The sequence below is a fragment of the Spinacia oleracea genome, chromosome 1 (assembly GCF_020520425.1).
Source record: "Spinacia oleracea cultivar Varoflay chromosome 1, BTI_SOV_V1, whole genome shotgun sequence".
Lineage (NCBI taxonomy): Eukaryota > Viridiplantae > Streptophyta > Magnoliopsida > Caryophyllales > Amaranthaceae > Spinacia > Spinacia oleracea.
The window spans coordinates 134,746,065-134,766,879 of NC_079487.1; the positions used below are offsets into that span (position 1 = coordinate 134,746,065).

General features: G+C 34.7%; 2 protein-coding genes across 3 annotated transcripts; both read right to left on the reverse strand.

Annotated features, from left to right (window-relative positions):
• Positions 1-4,356: 4,356 nt before the first annotated feature.
• LOC110794098 (1,4-dihydroxy-2-naphthoyl-CoA synthase, peroxisomal) lies at positions 4,357-7,590 on the reverse strand. Its single transcript, XM_021999049.2, has 9 exons — positions 7,217-7,590; positions 6,498-6,620; positions 6,173-6,274; positions 6,038-6,076; positions 5,605-5,703; positions 5,106-5,153; positions 4,932-5,027; positions 4,732-4,854; positions 4,357-4,616 (listed from the first exon to the last, which is right to left on the reverse strand). The coding sequence occupies exons 1-9, from the start codon at positions 7,499-7,501 to the stop codon at positions 4,500-4,502; spliced, it is 1,032 nt and encodes a 343-aa protein (XP_021854741.1). The 5' UTR covers positions 7,502-7,590; the 3' UTR covers positions 4,357-4,499.
• An 833-nt stretch (positions 7,591-8,423) lies between these two features.
• LOC110794106 (urease) lies at positions 8,424-20,628 on the reverse strand. 2 transcript variants are annotated; one of them, XM_021999059.2, is made up of 20 exons: positions 20,470-20,628; positions 18,926-19,089; positions 18,429-18,502; positions 17,948-17,993; positions 17,506-17,611; positions 17,252-17,394; positions 15,583-15,693; positions 14,890-15,053; positions 14,416-14,794; positions 14,214-14,322; positions 13,695-13,834; positions 13,364-13,501; positions 12,428-12,519; positions 12,222-12,351; positions 11,978-12,136; positions 11,466-11,633; positions 10,927-11,061; positions 10,468-10,539; positions 9,049-9,280; positions 8,424-8,843 (listed from the first exon to the last, which is right to left on the reverse strand). In XM_021999059.2, exons 2-19 carry the CDS (start codon positions 19,049-19,051, stop codon positions 9,059-9,061), a joined length of 2,514 nt encoding a protein of 837 aa, XP_021854751.1. In that variant the 5' UTR covers positions 19,052-19,089; positions 20,470-20,628; the 3' UTR covers positions 8,424-8,843; positions 9,049-9,058. The 2 variants fall into 2 exon arrangements, with proteins under 2 accessions (XP_021854751.1, XP_021854756.1); XM_021999064.2 differs by lacking the exons at positions 17,948-17,993; positions 18,429-18,502; positions 18,926-19,089; positions 20,470-20,628 and having other exon boundaries at positions 17,252-17,402.
• Positions 20,629-20,815: the final 187 nt, after the last annotated feature.

Sequence of the window (20,815 nt, forward strand, 5' to 3'; positions counted from 1 at the left end):
TTATTTATTTATTTGGAAATAAACTACAAAAATGAACATTTACTATTTCGGAAATGAACATTTATTTATTTATTTATTTGGAATGAACATTTACTATTTTGGAAATGAACATTTATTTATTTATTTATTTATTGGGAAATAAACAATATAGACGCTTGTAAAAACATAAAAGACCAATGAAGTGAACAATTTCATTATGAACATTAACCATATATTTATTATGAACAAACAAATAAACAAGAAAGGACAAATAATTCAACAAAAAAGAACAAACAATATAAAAAAGAACATAAAATTCCAGAAAAAAGAACAGCCAATACTAAAATTATGAACAATTTTATGATGAATTTTAAAGTCAACATGAAAGAACAAACAATACAACAAGAAAGAAAAAATACTGGTACAAAAATGAACATTTACTATTTCGGAAATGAACATTTATTTATTTATTTGGAATGAACATTTACTATTTTGGAAATGAACATTTATTTATTTATTTATTGGGAAATAAACAATATAGACGCTTGTAAAAACATAAAAGACCAATGAAGTGAATAATTTCATTATGAACATTAACCATATATTTATTATGAACAAACAAATAAACAAGAAAGGACAAATAATTCAACAAAAAAGAACAAACAATATAAAAAAGAAAATAAAATTCCAGAAAAAAGAACAGCCAATACTAAAATTATGAACAATTTTATGATGAATTTTAAAGTCAAAATGAAAGAACAAACAATACAACAAGAAAGAAATAATACTGGTACAAAAATGAACATTTACTATTTCGGAAATGAACATTTATTTATTTATTTGGAATGAACATTTACTATTTTGGAAATGAACATTTATTTATTTATTTGGAAATAAACTACAAAAATGAACATTTACTATTTCGGAAATGAACATTTACTATTTCGGAAATGAACATTTATTTATTTATTTGGAATGAACATTTACTATTTTGGAAATGAACATTTATTTATTTATTTATTGGGAAATAAACAATATAGACGCTTGTAAAAACATAAAAGACCAATGAAGTGAACAATTTCATTATGAACATTAACCATATATTTATTATGAACAAACAAATAAACAAGAAATGACAAATAATTCAACAAAAAAGAACAAACAATATAAAAAAGAACATAAAATCCAGAAAAAAGAACAGCCAATACTAAAATTATGAACAATTTTATGATGAATTTTAAAGTCAACATGAAAGAACAAACAATACAACAAGAAAGAAAAAATACTGGTACAAAAATGAACATTTACTATTTCGGAAATGAACATTTATTTATTTATTTGGAATGAACATTTACTATTTTGGAAATGAACATTTATTTATTTATTTGGAAATAAACTACAAAAATGAACATTTACTATTTCGGAAATGAACATTTACTATTTCGGAAATGAACATTTATTTATTTATTTGGAATGAACATTTACTATTTTGGAAATGAACATTTATTTATTTATTTATTGGGAAATAAACAATATAGACGCTTGTAAAAACATAAAAGACCAATGAAGTGAACAATTTCATTATGAACATTAACCATATATTTATTATGAACAAACAAATAAACAAGAAAGGACAAATAATTCAACAAAAAAGAACAAACAATATAAAAAAGAACATAAAATTCCAGAAAAAAGAACAGCCAATACTAAAATTATGAACAATTTTATGATGAATTTTAAAGTCAACATGAAAGAACAAACAATACAACAAGAAAGAAATAATACTGGTACAAAAATGAACATTTACTATTTCGGAAATGAACATTTATTTATTTATTTGGAATGAACATTTACTATTTTGGAAATGAACATTTATTTATTTATTTGGAAATAAACTACAAAAATGAACATTTACTATTTCGGAAATGAACATTTACTATTTCGGAATTGAACATTTATTTATTTATTTGGAATGAACATTTACTATTTTGAAAATGAACATTTATTTATTTATTTGGAAATAAACAATATAGGCGCTTGTAAAAACATAAAAGACCAATGAAGTGAAAAATTTCATTATGAACATTAACCATATATTTATTGTGAACAAACAAATAAACAAGAAAAAATAAATAATTCAACAAAAAAGAACAAACAATATAAAAAAGAACATAAAATTCCACAAAAAAGAACAAACAATACAACAATTATGAACAATTTTATGATGAATTTTAAAGCCAACATGAAAGAACAAACAATACAACAATAAGTTTGATGAATGAATTTAAAAAACAACAAGAAAGAACAAACAATACAACCAGAAAGAACAAACAATACAAGAAGAAAGAGTAAAAGATTAATGAAGAGTTTAATTATGAACATTAACGTACCATATGATTATTATAAACAAACAAATAAACAAGAAAGAACAAACAATATAAAAAAGAACATAAAATTCCAGAAGAAAGAACAAAAAATACGACAATTATGAAAATTTGATGATGAATTTAAAAAACAACATGAAAGAACAAACAGTACAACAAGAAAGAACAAACAGTACAATAAGAATGAACAAACAGTACAATAAAAAAGAACAAACAGTCGACAAAAATGAACAAACAATATGAGCGTGTCGTTTTTGGGGGTACAGCCAGAGCTGGCTGTACCCGGGTACAGCAGTTAGCGATTGGGAACCCAAACAACATGTCAATAGTGTAAGTTCATCGCAACAAATTCCTTTATACGGATCGAGTATAACCGAGTGTAAATAAGTTCGAAGTCGTAGCTATGCTTATAAGGTTATTTTTTTGCTCGGGTAGAACATGTAATGATTATGCTACTCAAGTGTACCTAAAAATAAGACGCATTTACTAGAAGAACTAAGGTTTTATTGGTAAAGTTTGAAAAGGTGATACTCAAAATTTGTGATCAAAGCTCGTTTACATCACTATTTTGTTGAATCAATGTCATTCCGAGTATTTATGTGCATGACCACATGAGGCCTCGTGAAGACGTGAAGGGTGGCTGGGGAATGTCAGAGTAGGCCATAGGCCCCTTGTGCATTTGTTTGTATAATTTAAAATGAAAGTATACACATAAAGTTAGCTATGCTGGTAGCAAGTAAATGTTTCTTTGAACCATGCAGTTAAAGGTTCAAACCCCCTCAAACGCAAACTATTTGGGACAAATGAGACTTTTTCGGACCTACAAAGGTTAGAGGTTCAACCCCCCTCAAACGCAAACTATTAGGGCCTCTAACCTTTGTAGGTCCGAAAAAGTCTCATTTGTCCCGAATAGTTTGCGTTTGAGGGGATTTGAACTTCTAACTGCAAAATAGCCCAAAGCAAGAAAACATTTAAGAGTTCATTACGATTTACGGATCTTATTTTTTTTCAAACTCAGCCCAACTAATCAATGGTGGAGTGAGGAGATGAATCATAAATGGATGATGCATTGGTGCTACTTGCTAGACCTGTCAAAAATCAACCCGATCCGGAAATATTGGGTCTTGAACAAGATTTTGTGAACCGTAACCCGATTTTATCCAAACCTGAGCAATCTAAAAAGTAATGGGTCAAAACCCGACCGAACCCGTTTTTTATCCGACCAATTGAAAATCATTGTATTTATAGGAATAAATGAGATTATGAAGAACTTTAAGCATGTAAACACATTGTTGTTACTATAATACTATTGTTGGGTGTAATATGATTTTAATTTGAATTTGACTAAATATAAACTTGTATGGGAAATATTGTTAGTTTGTGCCCATATTTTGTATATTTATTACCTAAATTAATGAAAATATAATATGCGTTTTAAAATCTCTTAACCCGTTGGGTCAACCCGAACCCGAAAGTTCTGGGTCTTGAACAAACATTTGTAAACCCAAACCCGAAAGTAACCGACCCGAATTAACCCAAACTCGAAAAATAATTTGATACAACCCAACCCGACCGACGCGTTTGACAAGTCTAATTGGTGCCCATGGTGGCCTGGTGGGCATAAAATTGAATTGTGAGACAACAGGTTAACAGGACAGGTGTACAACTGTCATAAACTAAATTGATCTGACCGTAGTTCGACAATTCGCAATGACCTCATAATCCCATATACATCATTATCTGATATGACTCGAACCGATTAGAATCTTTCTGCAATCTATTGCAGAATCCAATTTGACATTTCTAGAAACCATCCCAGCTAAAGCCTAAACTATATCCGCTTTGAAGGCTTGAAGCGTCTATATTTCATCCGAAAATGTGACTCAATGTTTATTTATTTTCACTGACCAAAGGGATGTCAAGTTTGCTCAATTCAAATTTATTTGTTATGTGAGACAATTCAAATTTCACTAATGACCCATAGGAAAATCCATCCAGAAAAAAAAAACAAAGATCAATTTTCATTTTAATAGCGGATCCATTAACAACGTTCCTAGAAACGCTAAAAAATGAAAAAATAAAATAAAATAAACGTTATTAAAAGGGTTTTCTGTAGTATCGGATAAGTCCTCCCCTTCATGGTCGGCGAGGAAACTTGGAGAAATCAGGAGGTCTTCTTTCATTATATGCTGTCTTCCCTTCATTACCTTCTTCTGTTCCGTAGAACAACAACGTTGCATCTCCTCCAATTTGCTTAATTTTACAAGTCCAAGTAACATAATTTAGTAATTAGTATGTTGTTATACAATTGTACTAATTAATAATTTATAGTATGATTCAGATTCAGACAAGAAGTTGAGGTGTGTACCTGTAGTCCTGCATGACCATCATCAACTGCATTCAGAGCAGATTTGAGTACTCGAATTGCAGTAGGACTGTTTCTTAGGATCTCACGACACCATTTTATTGTCTCTTGTTCCAAACTCTCCAACTGCACAAGATTAATGTCATACAATTAAGCTCCTAAAACCCTTAATTCTGAATTAGTTACTGCAGATAATTACTTACTGGTACAACTGTGTTAACAAGTCCCATTCTTTCTGCCTCAGCTGCAGGGTAAAACCTGGTAAGAAACCACATTTCACGCGCCTTTTTTGGTCCGATCTGCTTGACCAAAACCCGTGTCAAAAAACGTTGTATATGAGGTCAAGAGCAATTAATCAGTTGAGGTTTGATACTAACCAAACGAGACATGATCGAACTTCCATAACCAGCATCGAAACTTCCTACCTGCCATACACCACCAGTAGACATGCATATGTTATAGGCAATAGTTACAACTCTACTCCGAACCAACAATGTTCAATTGGTAGAAGGTACACCCGGTTGTATGCAGTTCTACTTGCAATCAAGTCGTTTTGTATTTTTAATTCTTCAAAAATACATTTTTTTATTGTTAAAAGCACATATTTCTCGATTAAAAGCACATTTTTACAAACAAAAAACATATCCGCTTTAAAAGAACATATTGTTAAATACAACACAATCACTACAAAAAAAAAGAAATTTTCTGAAAAAATGTATGTGCTTTTAAACTGTAAAAATGTGTGTTTAAACTGTAAATTTGTGCTTTTAAATTGGAAAAATGTGCCTTTTAACCTGGTTGTTGTAGAGCTGCATACAACCGGGTGCACCTTCTAATTTGTGAACAATGTTCAAGAAGTGAAAAGCAATGAACAACCTTTGGACCTGTCTGTCCGAAAATGGCGTTATCAGCAGCAATAGTCAGATCACAGACCATGTGTAGAATATGTCCTCCTCCAACAGCATAACCAGCAACCTAAATTCAGACAAAACAAAACAGACTTCAGACTTCAGACATCAGTAGACGTATTAGATGCATTTCTTAATAATGTTTACACTACAAATCACGATCATTTACATAATCTGTCAGACTTCAGACATCAGTAGACGTATAATATGCATTTCTTAAGAATGTTTACACAACAAAATCACAATTATTTACATAATCTATCATACTTCAGACGTCACTAGACGTACAATATGCATTTCTTAAGAATATTTATACTTCAGATATCAGTAGACGTATAATATGCAATTAAAGCTAGACAAATCACATAGATTAGCAAGATGATAGAAGAACATATATATACCATTGCTATGACTGGTTTTGGAAGCCGTCTTATTTGGACCTGTTTGAAGATGAATGCAAGAGTGAGTAAAGATGCAACTCAGAGTATTAATGGAGACAGATTGAAACAAGTTAAGTTCAATGAAAATGAAAACACCTGCAAGTCCAAAACATTAAGACGGCCAATTTTTTTAGAGTCGACATAGCCATCCTTTCCTCTTATTGCTTGATCTCCACCACTGCAAAATGCCTTGGTTCCCTGTCAAAACAAAAAGTTTTTAAGAGTATTTCGCGAAACTTCACACCAAAAAAAATCAAATCATGCAACTTCACACCAGTATTGTGTAATTATAGATATAAATGGTATAAAATGTGCATTGGCAAACGTGAAAAATAGAAACTGGAATATTTCTGATCAGTTTTATCAGGTCTATATATATGTATCACATTTCACTAGAGTTGATCAAAGGTTCAAGTTTTACCTTGCCAGTTAGAATGATAACACCAATTGAACTATCATCCCTTGCATCATCAAACGCTCGAATCAGCTCCTTGATCGTTTCTGGTCTAAATGCATTCCTCCTCTCTGGCCTGTTTATTGTTATCTACTCACCACTATATATTATTAGATCATACTCATAATTATGTAATCAATAAACAGGGAAAATAAGATAGAAAAAAAAATAATAATAATAATAATAAGATTGTGCAACGTGTAGACCTGATCAAGGCGGGCCGGGCCAGGCCAAACTTTGGGCCTTGTGCCCAAAACCCGCTATTTTGGTCGGGCCGATTTTATAACTATAATTGTACTACATAGTTCTCGGTTGCCCAAATCCCACCCAAAAAAATTCACAATCAGACCGGGTTGGGCCGGGCACAGAAATGGGCCTAACATTCTACCAAAACCCCACAAATATTCGGGCCATGCTCAAGATGACCGATCTAGCAATGTATAAGAACTGATTTGGTAGGCAGTCTTATTACTTTTATAAGACTGCATTTTCTTACTTCAGAGCTGACAATCTCTAACCCGACCCTATTAAAACGAAGAATACGATAAAAAAAAAACATAACTCAAGCATTAAACTTGTACATACTTCCATTGCAAAGAACCTATATATGAGTACATTGCAAAAATTCTGAATTTTTATTTAACTTTTCTTCTACTAAGAAGTAATAGTTGTAAGAGAGTGATCACCTTAGCAATGGCTTCACCAACGGCTTTTTCGTAAATGATATCAATAAAATCTTTACCAGAATCATCAGCAGCAAGTTTCCAGACGACAGGCTTCGACGAAACTTGACCATGAACCTTGTGGTAGTTATCATTCATGGAAGTAGTAGACAAGGAAATGGAGGGATGATGATGATGATGATGAATTTGGTGGGAATTCGAGAGTGTTAATTCTGGGTTGAGATGGTTGGCTACATTTGAGAGTCTCCTCTTTGCAACTTCCATTTCTGTCATCTCAGTTCTTGACATTTTTTTCAGAGGAAGAAAAATGGGAAAAATGATGTTTTATTTTGGTGTATAATATGGGAAATATGGTGATTGGATAAGATAAGATATAATCACAATATCAGATTTCTGTTTTGGGTTTTGCTTTGCCAAATAATAGTACTGCTAAAAGGTCCAAAACTTTAGAAAAGACTAATCAGCTAGCTTAGAGCTGATCATCTTCACTCCAGCCCGAAAAATAGTGGGTTTTGGACAGATTTTTGAAACCCAAATACTAGGCCCAGTTCAGCCCGACCCAATTTAATCTTTTTTCAGACGATTTTTACGCAACTCAAAACTGGAATTATAGTTATAAAGTTGAATAGACCCGAAAATGTCCCGAAAAGCCATTACATTTGGCCTAAAATAGCAGGTTTAAGAAGAGAAAAATAACCCAAATTTTGGCCCGACACATTCCGACCCGGCAAAGTGGGCATAATTTTTCGGCTGTGGCCCAGCCCAAAACCTGCCCGTATATGATCACGTCTAAGCTAATTTTAATGCTAGGCCCATGAGAAACTGGAGGTGACGAACGTATTGTTTGGATTGGGTAAGGTTCGGGTTATACATGAGAAACGAATTATTCTGGTCTAACGGATCTACTACGCGTTAACATTGGGTCACTTTCGGGTATAATATTAGCTTATTATACGAAAAATGATCAATTCTCGGATCGCGTAAAATGGATCAATAGCATAAAATTACGGGATCTACTGATTAAACCTCTGAAGGCTCTGTTAAGTGCAGATTTTTTCTGTACACAGACATACATGCAGGTTTTTCTTTGATGTTCACTTTCTAATACCTGCAGCGCTGTACGGCTGTACGTATTTACTCTGTGAAACCCAGAATGACTGCATGATACCAACCAGAAAAATAGAAGTGTAATGAGAGTGACTGACTGATGTTAACAGAAGATCAAATCTGAATTATTCATTGCATATGAGTAAATCTCACATTTTATCGAATTCTATACTTATATACACAGCGTTAGAGAGAAGAACCTAGTACGACATCTTTGTCGCTTATTCAAAGAGGTAATTTCCAAAGAATTTGATAAATTGATGCACCGATCAACCCGAACCAATCTCTGGAAATGGCCAACATGATCTATTAACTGACCTAAAACTGCTAGATGTAACTGTTTATTGTTCGGCTTAAATCACAGATTTCTGAAATGTCTCATGGAATCATCACTCTCCGGGATTGGTTTATCATTCTTCCTAAACCAGACGCCCTTATAACCTGCCTGCAACCACCAGACGCCATCTCCACTTCTTTATAGGTCTCTTTTAAAACACGGTTTGACAAAGTACAAGTTTTCAACCTAGAAGAAAAAAGATAAGGAAAAAACTAACATTATTCTCATGTTCTACTGAAAATTGAGAATCTTAATCAACCTTAGACACAATTTCAAAGAAAAAGTCCATTGAAAGGTGGATGTGTTTTCCATTTCAAAGAATTCTTACTTCACCATATTAAAGGAAAAAAAAAAGGTATACTTGGTTAAGTAAGTTGAAAGAGAACCTTACCAGTAAAAGGCTAAAATAGAAAGTAATTTCGCGACAATGGAACGGTTGAAGCTGGAGAACACGTGAGGATCTCGCCATCAGCAGTAACTGTGTAAGTATCAGGATCAACCGTGATCTTTGGCAGGGAATTATTGAGTTTCATGTCTTCTTTGGTAATCCTCCTTACGCCACCAACAGCTTCTACCCTCTTATCAAGTCCGTATAGTTCCTTTACTCCCCTTTCTAAAGCAGCCTGTTGTTGGAAAAAGGAGCAGATAATTCAGACTATTTAGATGACAAATCAGCAAGGCAAGAAATTACATCATATCAAGTACAAAAGTATATAACAGTAATGTTTTTGAAGGTAAGCTGTCTTTTCGAAATAATAAAACGGATTGTTAAAATTAATTTGTGGTGGTATTAAGTAAATAGTCCCTATAACAAAGGAATCACAGTTTTTAAATGTATGATTTTCAAAATATGCAGAACAGTCGTTTAGTCAAGTAACAAAAAGACAGGTTTTATACTCGATTGGCAACGTCTCTGACCCAACAGATACTTCCCCACAAAAGAATGTCTCATTTCACAATTGGTGAGTTACCAAGAACCTTGAGCATAAAAATACTTCCTCAGTTTCTTTTTACTTGCAACACTTTTCTTTTCACATTTGTCAATACATAACTTGTAACAATTAATACCTTTAATTATAGATAAGTAAAAGTTATTAATTGATATTTGGAAAATATACATTAATATCTCACATGATAGGTTTTTCCTTAAATATAGATCATAAAAAATAAACAAAATAGAGCATATGAATAATGCAAAAAGAAAAGTGTTGCAAGTAAAACGAAACGGAGGAAGTATGATAAAAGAAGTTCAAAATATATCATAACAAGAAAGAGTAATATCTGAAATTCAACACACGGCCAACAGGGAGGTTTTGCTTGCTTGCTCGCTAAACTTGTGGAAGATTTTCAGCAATAAGGTCAAACCATGAAGAACATTATCATAAAGTATGCCCTATACGGTGTTTATCTCAACATAGCCCCATTTTTCCATTGGAATTTCATGATGCGGGCTCTTTTTATTCAAAAAAAATAGCAATTTGAATGTCTAAAATATCGTTTGCTACTCCCTCTGTCCCTCTGTATTTATTTAAGGGATACACTTGCCTTTTCCGGCCGTATTTATTTAAGCGATACACTTGCCATTTTTAGTAACTTATCAACCCCACCATCTAATTAAATAATGAATCTACACCCCACCCCCACCCCCACTCCCTAAATTGACATGGTCCCCACTTGTTTTTCTTATTAAAATATCTACTCAACCCCACTTGTTTTATTACTTTATTTCATTCAATTATTTTTCTTAATACCCGTGCCCGGCCAAGTGTATCTCTTAAATAAATACGGAGGGAGTATTAATCATGTATACCTTGCTGACAAAAGCGATTGAATTGGCACTTCCAGCTTTCCCAAAAGCTCCAAACATAGGCCTCATTATCACCTGCAACAGAGATTTGATAAATGAGAACCAGATGCCTTGCTATAACCTACTCAAGGACACTTTCAGTTCCTATCGACCTTACGGTTGGTAAATAAATATGCAAAACAGAAAATGCAAGCTACGTCATCAAATATCTATCATACTTCCTCTGTCCCTAAATAATATACTGTGTTTGATTGGGGTAACTTTTAAGGAATCGAGTTACAATACCATAATTATCCTTAACTATTAAGTTTCACATTTCCACCATATCAGTGTTGTCCTTTTTTAAAATACTTAGTTAAGGATTTAAGATAGATTTTTGGCCTGTTATAGTTTTGGTTTTAAATGATATATATCATCAATCCTGCTTATAAAAAAAAATGATACCAAGTATAATATTGTTACCGGCTCTGGTGTTGGTATGCTAGCATTAGCATCACCCATATTAGCCCATGCAATTTCACCACCTTTGATGACTATTTCTGGTTTTGCCCCAAAAAAAGCAGGATCCCACACAACAAGATCAGCCAACTTCCCGACCTGCAGGGAAAAACAATTCAATGGATAAATCTTAAACTCTTACGGCCCGTTTGGTAGCCGGTGGGAATGAGAATAAATCTAAGTGTTATTTGGCAAGAAATTAACATCATGATGTCCATGGTAATGAAATTTTGCCTGAAACTTGATGCTTTTCTTCATAAATTTGCATTCCCACCTAATACCACTCCCTAAATGGTAATGGGTGGTAATGAAAATTTATAAAGAAAAAGAGATAATTTTGAGTGAACTAGCATTACCATGGGAATAATATTGATTTTCCTTACAAATTACATACAAATTCATTCCCATTGACACCATTTATGGCCGGCTACCAAACGGGCCGTTAGTGTATCCTTTCTTGCATATTATGCCTACGAGAATCTAATCTGGTTTATGAAACATACCTCAACTGATCCAACATACTTAGAAAATCCATTAGCTATGGCAGGATTAATGGTGTATTTTGCTATGTAACGTTTGATTCGGAAGTTATCATTGTCATTGTCACTCGGCTGTAGTGGCCCTCTCTGTACCTTCATCTTGTGTGCAGTTTGCCATGTCCTACATATAACCTGCATAAATGAGTACAACTGAGACTGAATTCAACTGCTTGACAGAACAGCTTATTGCCAACATTGACTTTCCTGGGCTAGTCCTCAACGGAAGAGTGGAAAAGTACCACACAATTGTCGATATCTTTATCAAAAACTAAGATTGACACAACTACTTCGTACTTTTTGCGTAATTTCAAAAAATGTAAAACAAACATGATTCATATGAAAGAGATAAATTCATTTCTCACACAACAGACAAAGTCAAACCCATATTTTTACCCCGAAGACAATAGATCAACTCTTCTTGGGCTCTGTTTGGGACATTTATTTTATATTTCAATAAGATGATCATATTAACAAACCTCTCCAATGCGCCCCATAGCCTGGGAATCAGAAGATATGATACTAATGGCACCAATATCATGCAGAATGTCTTCAGCAGCTATTGTTTCAGCACGAATTCGTGATTCAGCGAATGCCACATCTTCTGGAATGTCCTTGTCAAGGTGATGGCAGACCATCTGTATGATTACAGAAGAAAGAACAGAAGTATATTAAATGGGGGTACACACAAATAGACAGACAGCGGAAGAGAGAGGGGCATACCAACATGTCAAGGTGTTCATCTACTGTATTTGAAGTGAAAGGTCTAGTAGGATTTGTTGAAGAAGGAAGAACATTTTTAACTCCACAGACTTTGATTATATCAGGAGCATGACCACCACCTGCACCTTCGCTGCTCAAAAAACACGTAATGTCAAGTTAATACTTCAGTGTATTTCACATACTGAGTAACATTATGCAAGTCACACCTGTGATACGTATGAATCGTTCTTCCTTTAAATGCATCAATTGTATGTTCTACAAATCCAGATTCATTCAATGTATCAGTGTGGATATTGACCTGCCATTGAGACCAAAAAAAAAATAGCCTGTAATGAGTGTCAAAAATTATAATCTGTAACTAAGACTAAGATATCAAAAACTAAAAACTGAGCATGAAATAATGCAGCAAGTCTCACTTGCAACTATTCTGCTGCTAGCTTGCTTCTATTTCCAAATTAACAGCTAGAAATACTACAAATATAAGCATCAAACAATCAATTTTCATATATTTATAATTTATATATTCAGGGAGGGATTAAAGTAAAAGAGAGAAAAGAGACAAAGAGAGGGTATATTTGTCAAAATAAAGGCCTTCAAAGAACTGTTGGCATAAAGTATGTGAGTAATTTTGGCACTTCATAGTTATATTGGGAATTCCCTATGAGTCTTCTGGAAAATCACTCTAAATTCAGGTGCCTTGTATAATTCCGTCTTAAAATGAAACCGTGCACATCATACAATTTGGTAAACATGGCTCTTAAGAAGATACTAACTCCGTTCCTTAATGTTCTTGACTCTTACTATTTGCAAAAGAATTAAGAAAAGAAGAAAGAAAGTACAAAAAGTGGGGTTGAAAGTGGAAAAAGTAAACGCGTGGGAAAACTTATACCCTTTTGTGTGGGGTAAGGGGGTAAAAGGGTAAAAAAAATCATTGCCAAAATAGAAGTGTAAAGAACGAAAAGGAACGGCCTTATGGGGAAAGCGTAAAGAACAAAAAAAAACAGATTTAGTACTAGATTCCAGAACAAGCCATGAAGATCAAATATGCTAGGTCTACAATATAAAAGTAATGATATCTGGAACTATAATCATCTGGATATTAATCCATCTAACATATACTAACTTGACATAAATGCTATTACCTGAACATCAAATTCTTCTGCAACGTTGAGACAATTATCTATTGCAGCAGGAGTGGTTCCCCAGTCCTCATGAAGTTTCAGTCCCATTGCTCCAGCAGCTATTATTTCAGGAAGTCCTTCTGGCTTAGAACTATTTCCCTAGTTAAAGACATTTAACAAAGAAAGTTTAAAGTTGATGATAAAACAAGAGATTGAATACACGAGAATCGTGACAGGCGAACAAAAAGCCAAATAGGCAAATACAAAAGGATGAAATTGTATTCATGCCACTTCCCAGCACCATAAAAAGCTTAAAATCCTACAGAATAATGATGCCTTAATGCAAGCCTACCTTTCCAGTGAAACCAAAATTCAATGGAATGTCATCGGTAGCTTTCAACATAAATTTCATTTGTGAAGGTGCGGGAGTGCAGGTAGTTGCACGTGTCCCAAAAGCAGGTCCGGTTCCACCTCCCACCAAAGTAGTAATTCCTACAAATGCAATATAAGTTTAACGGGAAAAGGAGACGGGAAAATATGAATGACAAAGATGGTCCAGATCTATGTTACCCGGACTTGGGTACCCATGTCGGACACGGGTACGTGTCCAAGTGTCCTACTCGGCTATTTTACGAAATAATCATGATTTTGGTCCAAAATGAAGTGTCCAGTGTCCATATACATGTCCGAGTGTTGAGGATCCGACACGGGTACTTGAGGTAAAATGAAGGGTCCAAGTAACATAGGTCCAGATTGCTGAACATTATTTTGATTTCAGTGTATTCACGAGAAAAACATCACATACAAGCCAAGTATTTTGAAACCACAAACCACTACAACCTTTATAATGTTGCAGAATTTAGATCCTCACCACTGGATATTGCTTCAGAAGCTAATTGAGGACATATGAAATGAACATGACAGTCTATAGCCCCTGCTGTAACAATCATTCCTTCTCCAGCAATCACCTCCGTATTAACCTGATATATTTTACAGTCAAAATCCTAAACGCACGATGTAGGTGAAACAAAAAACAAAACATAAATTCCATCAATTCAAATAGCAACTTTTACCCCAATGATCATGTTGGCCGACACACCATCCATTATATCTGGATTTCCCGCTTTTCCAAGGGCAATAATATCACCACCCTTTATACCGATATCTGCCTTAAATATTCCAGTGTAATCAATGATCGTGGCATTAGTTATAACAGTGTCCAGAGAGGCAGCTGATGGGTACCCAGACGCCTGGCCCATCCCATCCCTCAGAACTTTCCCACCTCCAAAAACACATTCATCACCATAGACTGCTAGATCCCTTTCAATTTCTGCGAACAAATCAGTGTCACCAAGCCGGATTTTATCACCAGTTGTAGGGCCATACATGTTTGCATAAGCCTCACGAGATATAATTTTAGTGAAACTTAAATCTTCTCCAGTGACTCCTGTACTGCAAACCAATTAGGAGTGGAGCCTGTTATGAATTGAAGCTAGGAACTAACTCAAATGCCTTAGACATAAGTATAATACGCAGTAATTACTGACCTGGCATTTTCTTCTTCTGAATGCCCAAATCCTCTAGCAAGTACAGTGTCCATTATAGTTTTGACATTGGCGTCATCAACAGGACCATCAGCAATGTTGTTCCCCCCTCTAATGCATCTTTTGCCTCCAATGCTTACAAGTGTGACAGTTTTTGCATCCCCTGGCTAGCAAAATAAATGGAATCATTGCAAACAGAAAGTAAACCTTAAGGTTCAAATAAAAACTGATATTAGGAAAATCAGTAAAGCACCCTGTTGAAATGGAGTTGACTTTAGGTTTTATTGGGAAATTGAAGGAAAAAATGCATGATCTGTATATATCTAAATTTGGCCTATTTCAAGTCATTTAGGGATTTTGTATACAAAAATCCTGAACTCGTAGATCGGTAGATGGATACGTGACGTCAGAGGACCCATCTCTTTTCGATAAAAATAAAATAAAGTGACAATAGAGGACTGGCTAAGTTTGAAATTGTTAACTCCTGGAGTTATAGGAAGGCATCACATATTCATATTACTATACTGGAATAGTAACATAATCTCTGGAGCTGAACTGCTGAAGGATTATAAACTTTATTTAGCAGTCTGAACACTTCATTGGACATATGATTTTTGCAGATAAAGGAATAAAAATTTCCAGCAAAAGAACATGACAGTTTAATCAGTTGATCATCAAAGGAAAACAAATTCAAACCTCAAATCGTATTGCTGTTCCGGCAGGTACATTCAATCGCATGCCATAAGCTTTTCTTCTATCAAATATCAATGATGGATTCACCTCAATGAAATGATAGTGACTGCCAACCTGAATTCAAGTACAAGGCTGATTTAGAAGATAATAATGCTACAAGCGGTCTTCAGATAGCCAGATTCTAAGATCGTACTTAGGATATTACTTAAAACAACAACAAAAAGAAAAATATCAAAATAGTGGAAGTCTTACCCACCAACTTTTCTCTTATTCTTATATTCAAATTTTTTATTCGGGGATGGGGACATGTGGGGGGGGGGGGGGGGGGGGGTGGTTGGGAGAGGGGCTCATAAAAACAAGGAAATCAAGGATCTATCAAGAAACAAAGTCAAATTCTTAAGATCTATAGGCAGGAGCTCAAATATCCGCATTAATATCCTTCTTAGCTTGGCAATCACCAGAATGTTTACAGACTTTTCATCTTATAATATGTGGTACTCATTAGGGGTATCAAATTAAAGGAATGACTGAACCGTGATAAACTTTAAAAGATAACCCAAAATGGAACATCTGGAATTCCATTATTATACATAAACCCTTGAATATCAGTTTACAACTATGGCTCAGAGACCCAAACGTAGGCCAAGAAAGAATCAGGGTTGAAAAGTCTCCCTTTGTTAATTGAATAGCAAGATCAAATTGCTACCAACATAGCAACAATAGCAATCACTTTTAACAGAATGAGACATGAAGCTCAGAGGTGTTTGAAAAAGGCACCACATCCATGAGTAATATTAAAGAGGTACCACTTCATACGAAACAGTGGCTAATACCATGTCCATGGGTCTAACTACTAATATATTCTTGTTTTAGGGATTACTTTTAATTGCTTTACTAGGAACCACGCAGTTTTAAAATGGCTCTTGAAACGCAGATTTACATTTTGGGATTTGTTTAGTTGGTGTTATTCATTAGTAATGTGGCAATGTGGCATTGGGCTTCGAAAGTTGTATTTAGTTAATTAGTGGGGTATTTGGGTTCGTAAACTAGCCGGGGTTTTTTACTGTTAGATACCGTTTATTTAGGTTGCTTCCAGGGAAAGTATAATTGGTTGTTATTTCCTAAACCATGTAGGAGATATAAGGAAGCTAATACTATGTTTGCCTCCAAATATAGTTGACGTTTATAAATTTAAAATTGTGTTGAGCTTTTGTGCTTAAACCATTAAGTGAGAGAACTCTTGCTAAGAGTTCAAACAAATTGTTAACTTGGTATAAGTGTAATTGCCATTAAAATCAAACTCAAAAGTCGTTGCTTCTCGAGAGTTGAAATTGTCCTTACACTTATCATCTAACTAATCACTTAATCTAGTCACCTAAATCTTGTTAAAATGCATCGTATTCCTTATCAATGAACTAAATAATAATGTGTGATATCAGACAACTACCTATTACTAGAACTAGTCCTGCGTAAAAAGTAAAGAAATCCCACATATTTTGGCCAATTCAAGAAAAAACATGAGATTGCTCCTTAGGTAAAATAAGATAGAGTTGAGACAAAGGTTCCGAATTCACAAGGAAGAGAAAAACTAAACCAACGATAAATGTATGACCAAACAAACTCATTTGGACCAAATTAAGTAAACGCAATTCAGCAAAGCAGTTGAGCGCACCTGAACCGGTCTATCTCCATTGTTAACAACTTTGAGGGTTATTGCTCTTCTTCCATTGTTCAGGGAAATGCCTCCAACCCCAGACCTCAGCTCACCAGGCACAACATCATCTTCCATCTCCGGGAATTTGTCCAATGACGGAACTGCAAAGCTAAAGTTCTAATCAGCTGAAGAGTAAATGAATGATGAATCTATGTGCTGCTGAATAACCAACAAATGAGGTGATATAAACAGCTTGAAGTGCAGTTTGTTACCTGGAAGAAAGGAACCATCAAGAGCTAACTCTAAGTTCCCATTTTCACTAGCAATAGGATCGTGGACGGTGATCAACTTAGTCCCATCCGGGAAGGTCCCTTCAACCTGAACATGAGAACAATACATTAAAATATATGGTAACTTCCTGAAACCAGACAGCAGTGACACAACATATGAGTCCTATACAGTGTGTTTCATTTGACTGTTCCATTGTTTTCTAAAGTCCAGAATATAATAAACACAAGTGACTCCCAAATTAACATGAAAGAAGGCCAGCTGTCAGAACCCGTAATAGGAAAATCCTGGGTGATGCCGGTGATCAGAAGAAGAAATCTAAGAACTGTAAAACTAAAAGCAATTATCTTGGATTTATCAAATTTACGACTGTGGATCATTTTAGGGTCCGAAACCACATAGTTTAATACCATTTGAGCCATGTACCTGAACTGTATGTAATAGGTGAACAACAGCTGGAAGGACCTGTCGCCTGTCATAGCACAATTATAGGTTAGCTTCCTAAAGCATGTGCCGGAAGATATGCATGCCTTTGCACAGAAATTGAAGAGTGATGTACAATTAAAGCACCAATATCCAAAAGTTCACCTCACTAGTCCAGAAAAACAAACTAGATTCAAGGATGCCGTAGCATAGCTACAGAAAATAAATTGAAGTACAGGCACAAAGAGTCTTAAAAACAATGTTCAGACTGATAACTGAACAGTCGTGGCTAAAACACATGAGGGTCTGAATTAAGATCAAAAGGAAAGTGACTTAAATCGGGGTCCAGCGTGATAATACAACTGTTTTAGATTCAGAAGGTTAATCCTGGAGAGCTGGAGACCCGGACATAAGTAACAGTAAATACTTTTTTCAGGAAGAGCAATTTGCTAAATATGACTGAAAAAACTACAGTACAAATTACCTTCCAAGAAGCTGCTTCCCGATGTCCATCAGTTCAGCCACACTCTTGTTCCCAACACGAACAAAACTTAGAATCTACAAGACAGAACAATTACAGCACATTAACCTTTTCATTTTGATCCACCTACCAAAATCAGTTGACTCATCACCAGATAATTGATCTTTGGTGCTGTTAATAATGACACTGGAGCAGAGGACTAAAAAGGGTGCAATTCAGATCCCAGCTCCTTGACGAAGGAAGAGAATTAGGTATCAACTGAGAGCCCCAAATCCCGACAAAATCAAGGGGTCATATGAGGTGCGAAGTTTAAGAAAACTCAGTGAATAAAAGAACTAATACTCAACAGTGCTTCAACGAGTTTTGAATAAAGTTGACACTACTACAATAAACACTAGCGGAAAGCCAGCATTAACACCTAATTGCTGAGGATGCTGAAACAATAAGGAATTAAAGGATGAATATAATGGGTGTAAAAAGAGGCAGTAACTGTTAATCACCTGAGTTGCAATGACAGCCACTGCTTCAGTGTAATTGAGCCTGAGGCCACTAGCAAGACGCTTTTGTGCAAGGAAACCAGCATTATGAAGTGCTAATTTCTCGACTTCTCTAGGACACAATTTCATTTTGTAATTTTCCTTCAAGAAAATGGCACCACTATGAACTGCAATCATCCAAGATGATAGAAAAAAGGGTTAGAAATATGGAGTAACAAAAGTGGAAAAACTAAATTTAATGAACACAGCTATCATGAATTGTTTTGAGTCACACATTATTTTTATTCTTTCAGTTCTTCCCATCCGTATTTGATAGGTTGTTTGGAACTTGGGCTTTAAGTTAGTAGAACAAAAGACGGACATTTTTCTAAGGTTGAACATAATCAGCAACCTAAGAACAAACACAGACAGTTCTTCCTACACCATTTCCATTCTGCTTGATTCAATTAACACTTCATATAACTAAATTGAAGGAGGGGGTGTGTGATTTCGGTCACTTGAAAGCAATGCCCTTTATGACGGTCTTCTCCCACCACAAATATAAAAAATTAGGGGAATATTTTTCCTCATTTTGTTATAGTTATGGTATATCTAGGTTTCTCGTATGTTTAGAAAACTAAAGTTGTGTTAGTTTAGGAATCTCTAAACCTATTTATTTTATGGTTTCCTATATAAACCAATGATATAACCAAGTTAGGATTAAGTTGTTAAGTTATACTATCATCAATCAATACTATTCTCTATAGTTTAACACATTTACCTACTAGCTAACCCAGTAACCCCCTAGGCCCTAGCCATTTTTTACTGACCAGAGAAGACTTTCCGGTTTCCACCACCTCTGCTGTTTGATAAGGAGTATAACATTAAGTATGGAACTCCGAGGTTCGTCAAAAGGGAACATTTATTTTTGGTTTTCAATCAAGGTTGATTTTCCTCTTACTCTTCACCTTATCCCAACTCCATTCTCAGTTGAACCGGTAGCCACCCTCGCTCGGAATCGTTCTACATTCTTAAGTCCATACCTAATACACATGAACATAATTTTCTCTTCTCGTCCCATTTCCATTCTTTTTAACCCTTCCATTCCCCCACCCCTCTTTTTCCCCTCCACTTTTGTTGGGATTTTCAGTATTCTGCCAATATTTGTAAGACTATATCAAATTCAACTATTTCATTCAAATTTGCCAAAAACCCACCCAGCATAAACAGCAAACCGTAGACCAATTAATCAAGTATTGACATGGGTAATTTTTGCAATTCCCTAATAAAATAGAAGTTTGTGAAAGTAATAATGGAGAATACTACAAAATTAGTTAGCAGCCAGACAAAGAAAAGAATACAAGTCATGAACATCAGACATTCGAAGCAAGTTCATACATAATTACATACATTTGACTAAAAATTGAAACTTTGAAAACGGAAACAAAATTGGAGAAACAATACCAACCGCCAACACAACATCAGGGTAATTACATGAATCTATAAGTTGTCACTGAAATAAAAGAGAAAAGGCAAGAAATGGACAAATGGGGAGAAAGAGAGTTGACCTGAAAGTTCTGGTGATTAGAGCTTGAAACCCAGATTTTAATTTGAGTGCAATTTTGGGTTTGTTGCTCTTTTTCCCCAAATTGACTGTTCGATTGTTCTAAAGTGAGGACTAAAGAGGGTATACACAAAAGAATCAGAGGTTACAATTTGGGAGATTCTATAATGTTGATTCCACATGGAATCCGTGACGTGACCCAGTAGCCGATAGATGACAAAGACACAAATAATGTTACTCCCCGTATTTATTTAGGTAAGAGATATATTTGGTCGGACACGAGTATTAAAAAGAAGAATTGAATATAAAATAATAAAGTAAGTAGGTTGGATAGATATTTTAATAATTAA